This window comes from Tyto alba, unplaced genomic scaffold, assembly GCF_018691265.1.
Source record: "Tyto alba isolate M040663 unplaced genomic scaffold, T.alba_DEE_v4.0 Super-Scaffold_8, whole genome shotgun sequence".
Classification (NCBI taxonomy): Eukaryota; Metazoa; Chordata; class Aves; order Strigiformes; family Tytonidae; genus Tyto; species Tyto alba.
The window spans coordinates 20,393,984-20,401,614 of NW_024881329.1; the positions used below are offsets into that span (position 1 = coordinate 20,393,984).

Genomic DNA, 7,631 nt, shown 5'->3' on the forward strand with positions numbered 1-7,631 from the left:
GCGGGTGGGCGGCAGGGAGACTCCAGGGGCTCCTCTGGAGGGGTGGGAGAGCCGCGTTCTGCCGGTAAATAACGCCGTTCCGGTAAAGAAATAAACCCGCTCTGCCCGCGCGCGCCCCGGGCCTGAGGGCGAAGGGGGCGGTGACTGCCCGCGCACGCGCTGCGGGGCGTGGCCTCGCGGCGATTGGCCGCGGCCACCCGGCGTCCCGCGCATGCGCCGCGCCATGTGGGCTGGGCGCCTGCGTACTGCGTCGAGGCGGGGAAGCAGCGGCGCCGCGCCGCCGCCTCAGCCCCGGCTCCGCAGCGGCATGGCGGCGGCGGCCGGCCCGGGCGGGGAGGAGGCCACGGCGCCGGCCCCCAAGAAGCGGCGGCTGGCGGCCGGGGAGCGCTACGTGCCGCCGCCGCGGAAGCTGAGTGCCGGGGTGAGCTTCGGCGCGGCGCATTTCGCCGAGACCTCGTACTACTTCGAGGGAGGGCTGCGCAAGGTGCGGCCTTACTACTTCGACTTCCGCACCTACTGCAAGGGCCGCTGGGTGGGCCGCAGCCTCCTGCACGTCTTCGGCACCGAGTTCCGCGCCCAGCCCCTCGCCTACTACCGCGCCGCCGCCCGCGCCGGCCGCCTCCGCCTCAACGAGGAGCCCGTGAGCGACCTGGACATCGTGCTCAAGGTGGGCACCCCAACACCCCCGGTCCGGGGCAGGCCCGGCCGGGAGCCCCCCCCCCACACACACACACCCCCGGGGCTGGCCCGGCCGGGAGCCCCCCCCCCCCGCCACACACACGCACTCCCGGGGCCGGGCCTGTGAAGCTGAGAATTCCGTCTCAATAGCCGTCATAGCTATTAAGCAGGTATTCTTTATTCGACGTGTTGGACACATAGGGGATCATTCCTCCTAACATGCATACCACTGTAGTGGAGTTTATGGTATTTATACACAATTCACTTACATAGTTCTGTAGTTTCCAAGAACTCATTACAATATTAATTACTTTTCCGATAAATCATTATAATATGTTGTAACCTACTTCCACATGCTCACTACAGTCTCTAGGTGGTCTTCTAGGACCTCCGGTGGTTTTTACTTCATCCTCCTCATCTTCATCACACTGTCCTTTCTAGGAACTTGGTTCTGTCTTCCCCTTTCCCTTACAGGTGAGACCACAAAACCACTTGCATCAGGTAGTTCTGCAAGCTTCAGCATCCTTCTTCCATTATCTTGTTTCTCCTAGATAGGAGCGTACCTAAATCATGTAAGCCAACAGGCTCAAGGCTCAAGCCTGTTAATCATAAATAAAGTGTACCTTGTTCCTTTGTTAGGCAGATTCCTAAGCAGAACTATGAACAAGATGTTATTACACTAAGCAGCCTTTTAAAGACACCTTGCTGCTACTGACAATTTGTATTTTTCCATATGTCTTCCTTCTTCATCCATCTGGGAGCCCCCCCCAGCCCAGGTCTGGCCCCCCCCCCCGGAGACATGCTGGTTAACGAGCGTGGCATAACAGGCCAGTAACCCAGCACAGGAGACCACAGCAATAATAAGTGTCACCCTGATGATCACCAGTGTGGTGAAATCACGCTGTGACAGTGCGAAAACCTGGGGTGTTTAAGGGGAGGTGGGGTTTCCCGGGGAGTCCTTCCCAAGGGGTCAGGAGCACACGGATGCAGCAGAGCCAGCGTGCCCCGTGCCTTCCTGCTCAGCCAGCGGGCGAGGCACCAAGGTGTACTGAAGGCAGCTCATCAGGTTCAAATGGTGATGCACAGAGTTGTTGTGCTAAATCCTAGGTTTCGGGACAAAAAGGCTTTAGTTTCCTTCCCCATTGCCTCAATATCAAGCCCCTATTGTGTGTGGTCAGGTGGGATAGTTGTGCAGGCTGGACTCATGCTAATTCTCTGGTTTTCTTGCAGAATAACGATTTTCTCAGGAATACAGTGCATCGCCACGAGCCACCGGTCACTGCCCAGCCTATCCAGATCTTGGTGGAGGACGATGAGGTGGTGGTTGTGGACAAACCATCCTCTTTGCCAGTACATCCCTGTGGCAGGTTTCGTCACAACACAGTCATCTTCATCCTAGGCAAAGAGCATAACCTGAAGGAGTTGCATACCATTCACCGGCTGGATCGTATGACCTCGGGGGTTCTTATGTTTGCCAAGACCGCAGAGGTGTCCAAGAGGATCGATGAGCAGGTTCGGGAGAGACAGGTGAGAGCCAAAGGCTGCAGTGGTTTTTGGAGTGTCTTGTACAGTATTTTCTTGAAACAGGTTAGGTCTGAAGTCAGCCAAATCTGTGGTCTAAATGAGCACAGGTTCACAAAACAGCTTGTGGTCATCTTACTGTTATTGTGTGAAGCATGAAAGGCATCAAAAGAAAGAGACTGAGTAAAAATGTAATTGATTTTGGTAATATTAGACTGACAGGATCCCCTTCCCTAAGGGGCTGTGCAAACTGACTGGGATTGGGTAAAACGTCTCTGTAAGTGTAAATGTGTCAGTCATCTAATAATTTTTCAATTTTAAAAGTTTTAGAAGTCTTTCTCATTTTTCCAGTGGCTCTAGACCCAAACGGAATGGTAGCTGTAGGGTACTGGCTTCCAGGATTTGCTTCAAGGCCATAAACTGAAGGTCGCTGAGAGATCTCTTGAATTTAATATGAGGAAGATAGGCCAGACCCTTGTGTTCTTGATTTCCCGACTACTTGGAGAAAGCGTGAGAGAAATTTGGCTTTAAATAGCTGATTTTATTTTTTTTTCCCTTTCCTGTTCAGTTGTAATAAAATTTGGGCAGTGTGTTGCCTGCAAATATATTTCATTGAAGAGAAAGAGAGGAGTAGCTAGGATGAGACTTGGGTTTAATCAGGATGGAGACAGTCTTTAGTTCTGCTTTCTGAGAGTTACTCTTGTGTCTCCCCATAGCTGGAAAAGGAGTATGTCTGTCGTGTGGTGGGGGAGTTTCCAGAACATGAAGTGGTCTGTGAAGAGCCCATATTGGTTGTTTCTTACAAAGTGGGAGTGTGCCGCGTGGACCCGAAAGGGAAATTCTGCAAAACCATCTTCCAGAGACTCAGTTACAACGGCAAGACCAGTGTTGTCAAGTGTCTTCCACGTACAGGCCGCACGCACCAGATCCGGGTCCATTTGCAGTATTTGGGGCATCCTATTGTTAACGACCCCATCTATAATATGGAAGCCTGGGGCCCCGACAGGGGCAAGGGTGGCAAGATCAATAAAACGGATGAAGAACTCCTTAAGGCGCTAGTAGAAGAGCATCGTTCTAAACAAAGCCTGGATATCTTGGGTATTGCGGAGGAGGACTTGAACTCCAATGCTGAAAATGAAGAGACTGGTAATTTAAGTGACTGCACAAAGTCTGTGCAGGCTGATCCTGTAAATGAGAACTCTTGCCCTTCTGAGGATGCTAAGGGTCCTGAGAGAAATGACATAGCAGTTTGTCCCCTGTACTCTGATATCAACTTGGAAGCGCTCAAAAAAAATAAAGAACTCGGTTCATGTGAGAATCAGGATGGGCAAACAGGAGAAAAGAGTTCAGAAGAGAAGGACCCTTTATGTGTGGAGTGTAAAATTACAAGGCGGGACCCATCTCCCAAGGAGCTGGTGATGTACCTGCATGCCCTGCGCTATAAGGGAGCGGAGTTTGAGTATTGCTCCAAGATGCCTGAGTGGGCAATGGAGGACTGGGAGGAGTGACTGCAGACACCTGACACCTACGGACGTTGCTGGCCAGGAAGGCATCTTGTAAAGACCTAAGATTTACTTGTTCAGTGTGGTGGAGGTGAACAACCTGTCTGTGACTTGAGATGGGGTGGGAGGGGTTGGGGCTGGAGAACTGTCCTGACTGCCAACAGGCGCTGCAAAAGGTGGGCAGGAAGATGGGACTAGGACACGGGATTTATGCTGCCCTTCAGTGAACTAGCACTTCAGGGCAACAAACACCACTCGGCACGGGCAGCTTTGCCTTTCACCTCAACGTATTCTGGGTCTGCTGTCGATTATCTACACAGATAATTAAGTGCATGCACTTAAGTCAGCAACTGATTTTTCTTCTGGCCTGCTGTGTTCTTGTATGTTACAATAAGAGCTGGTGGAATATCATTCAATATGCTGGATGTCATGTCATACACAAAACTATTTTTACTGTATTTTATTGCCAGACTGATTTTAAAACTCAAACATTATCACTGACAACACTGTAAGGTAAAACCAGAGCACTGTGAAGCTGATCCATTTTGTGCTTGCTGTTTGTCAGCAAGGTAGACTTTGCTTTGAAATTGCTTTTTCAGTATTCATTGAAATAATTACTTAAAGTTAGTAACTCTAGGGACTGATCTCTTTATATTGGGTCTATTTTTGGAGGTACTAGTCCCCAGATTTTGTCTTTATGAGATTTATAAGGAGACTGATTTAGTAGGCTTTTTGCCTTTCTGTTTTGTTCCCTCCCTGTGATGTATCTCCAGCCCTCTCAAAAAAGCTCTGGCTTCTCTTCTGAGAACCTATCGATCTCTGTCCCTTGTGCCTCATTGAAAAAATCTTCATGCTTGAGGAAAAAATCCAAAGTAGAGGTCAGTCTGCCAACTTATATTTTTTTATTTCTTTTTAAACTGTACTATAGGCAGGCTGTTTCTGATTGGTATGGAATTGGTTTTAGTATCACTTCAGTGTGACAATCAGCTTTAAAGAAAAACAAAAGCTGTTTTATGAACCAGAAGACCTTTTTTAAATACACGTTTTATAGTGTTTCCAGAATGATAAATCTCACTACAGTTCTTATTTTCATCAGTGTTTATGTGGTCACTTCTTGGCCTCTGGGAGGATTATTATAATTCTGCTGTCTCAGGTTCTTTTTTATCTTTTTTTTTTTTTCTCTTTTCCATATGTGTCACCAGTGGTAATGACACCCCAGCTCCAGTGACTGCTGCAGACAATCAGACCCTTTACCTGGGAAGAGCTGTGCTGTTTCAGGACCGTTTGCAGACAGTGCTCTCCAGCCCTGTCGTTCCATAACCAGCTCTCTCCACACCCATTCCTACATAGGGTGCACGAATAGCATTCTACACATTTAAAATATTACAGAAGCCTTTCTAAAAGTGAAGAAAGGAATCCAGAGGAGCTGATAGTGTTCAGCAAGTGTGGCAACAGAATTGCTGGAGTGTGGTCTGGTCTCATATGCTCTGTCTTTGTTGTACCGTGCTCTGAGGAGCTCTGGCTCTTTCTCAGCCTTCCAAGACATGGTTTTCATGCAGATCTTTCGTTACTGGTTTGCCCATTTCACACAGGTTACTGGAGAACTCCCTGCTTCCCGAGGGTCTGAAAGTGGAATGCTGGGCAGTGAAGGTTGGCCGGGCCCGCAGGAATGACTGCCTTCCTCCTTGGCAAGGCTCCTAGAAACACTTGTTGATGATACCAGGATCAGGACTTGTGTACCAAAACAGAATAAACCAGTGCTTCCTTCTCAAGTAGCCAAGTGTTTTCTTTCTCCCCTGGATCATCCAACTGATGTGTTGAATGTTTCCATGAAAGTTCACTCAGGCTTGAGCTTTGCTCTTCCACATCTTGCCAGGGGTCTCATGTTTATAGTTTAACTACAGATCTTATTTTATTTCTTGCCATTACTTATTGAGGCCAGGTCTAGTACTTAGCTACAGACAGCTTGTTAAACAAAGGTGATAAAAGGTCCCCTGTGTTTGAGAGATGATGCTAAAAATTAGTGTCACCCAGATTTTTCATGTACTGAAACATTTCATGTATCTGTAAATGAAACTTGGGCACCTTCAGTGTATAAATAAGGGTGTCTGCAGCTGTAAGTAGTTTTCAGGGGCAAGGAAAAGAGAGTAGATTTAGGGGCAAGTTTTAAATTTGGCTTTGAGGTATCCCAAGTTACATTGGGGATTTTGGGGGTATTTTTATTTCTTAAGAAATAAGCATCTGACATGGCTTTTACTGACTCCTGCCACTAGATGGAGACTGAAGGGCCCGGTGTCAACTGGAGTTCAGTGCTGTTTTTCTGGCTGTGGATAATGACTGCAGTTCGCATCTTTTAATTATCACACCTTGCTGGTCAAGAAACCCGTGGGCTTCTGTTTTCAAGATACTTTGAACAATGAAAATTTAAGGTTGATTTCAGAAGGAGCCTACCACCAACTGTATCATATTTCAGTTCAGTGCTGTACATGCTGTGAACATCACAAGTCAACATTTGCTGTTTTGCTAATACGGAAAGTGTTAATTTTAGAAGTGTCTTGTGATAAATTCTCTTGTAAGAGTACATCTGAGGTAAATACCAGGGCCTGGTTGTGGGGTGATTGTGGGCATAAGGTATCTGTTGAAAGTGTAGGTCCTAGAAGTCCTTTCTCAAATACAGTTTTATTTTGATGCATCTTTTTATGATACAGCGAAGGACCGGGAGGCTGTGCATCTTCTGGCAAACCCTGACGGGCACTTTGCTGTGCCTCGTCTACTCATTGTGTAGCATTGGCTGAGAATTAACTCCTAAGACATTACCAAGGTGTCCATCTTTGGCACAATAGCAATTTTCCAGCTGCATTTTTAACTGGTTCATTTTGGGTGCTGTTTGTGAGGCTATGGAGTCATGATCCGGCCATTCTCTGCACAAGATTTAGTATAATCTAATTTCTGCAAGGATTTAAGCCTAGTTAAACCTGCTGCAGACTGTGCCTGGAGGGCTCACAGAGCTGTTACAGCAAATTATGTGTGAGAGGCCTCTTCCCCAGCTGCTGTGATTTGTTTAACCTGTCCATGGAGCAGGGCAGTCTCTCTCCTGGGAGCTCTGTGTTTCATTAACTTGTACTTCCAGACTTTTAGAAAGTTAACTATGGACGGATTAGGCAAAGAGGAAAAGCTTTCCTGTATCTCTTCAATACAGTGATTTATGCTTTTCAAATCATTGTAACTTCAAGAAAAGCAAGGCCAAGTGCAATAATTACTTTCCGAAAGCAAACCTTGATGTAACTTTAAGTGCGGCTCTGGGCTCAGTTTGGCTGGAGCTCCCTTGTCTTGCAAATATTTACCCAAAGCTCACAGTAAGGACGAGGCCACCCCAAACACGACAGTTTGCTGGGACTGCAAGAGGAGAATCAGAAGTTTGTTGCCAGCATCATCACAGCTCGTGGCTCCACGCCGCAGCTGGTTTCTGAGGAGAAGAGAGGGAAGGCGGCCTGCCCTGCCGCAGGCAGCGATCCCACAAGGATCCAGACTCAGGGGACGCTGCCCTGGCACTGCCGCAGCCCTGGGCAGCAGCTTTGCTTATTCTTATTTCGGGGAGGGTTAAAGTATCAGCCCCAGGGAGGCGGGAGCCTCAGGGGTGTCCGCGCTGCTCCTCACACCTTTCCCTTCGCCGCGGAACGGGGCTGCCGCGGGAGGGAGCTCCCCTGAGCGCCTCAATCCCCTGACAGGTGGCGGGATAAAAAAAAAAAAAAAAACAAAAATAAAAAATGGTGGCGAGAAAAACTTAATTTCTCGACGAGGATGGGATTCGAACCCACGCGTGCAGAGCACAATGGATTAGCAGTCCATCGCCTTAACCACTCGGCCACCTCGTCACGACGGCTTGCTTTCTCAGCCGACCTATAAGGAAGAAGGCCCACCGTTCCTGTC

At 48.4% G+C, this 7,631-nt stretch overlaps 1 protein-coding gene and 1 non-coding gene across 2 annotated transcripts; one reads left to right on the plus strand and one right to left on the minus strand.

Moving 5' to 3' along the window:
• The first annotated feature begins 10 nt into the window (after positions 1-10).
• Positions 11-5,476, plus strand: RPUSD2 (RNA pseudouridine synthase domain containing 2). The gene is made up of 3 exons (XM_042784620.1): positions 11-667; positions 1,909-2,205; positions 2,916-5,476. Exons 1-3 carry the CDS (start codon positions 212-214, stop codon positions 3,705-3,707), a joined length of 1,545 nt encoding a protein of 514 aa, XP_042640554.1. The 5' UTR covers positions 11-211; the 3' UTR covers positions 3,708-5,476.
• A 2,018-nt stretch (positions 5,477-7,494) lies between these two features.
• TRNAS-GCU lies at positions 7,495-7,576 on the minus strand. Its single transcript has one exon. It is a non-coding gene; the product is annotated as a tRNA-Ser (tRNA).
• Between the last annotated feature and the right edge of the window lie 55 nt (positions 7,577-7,631).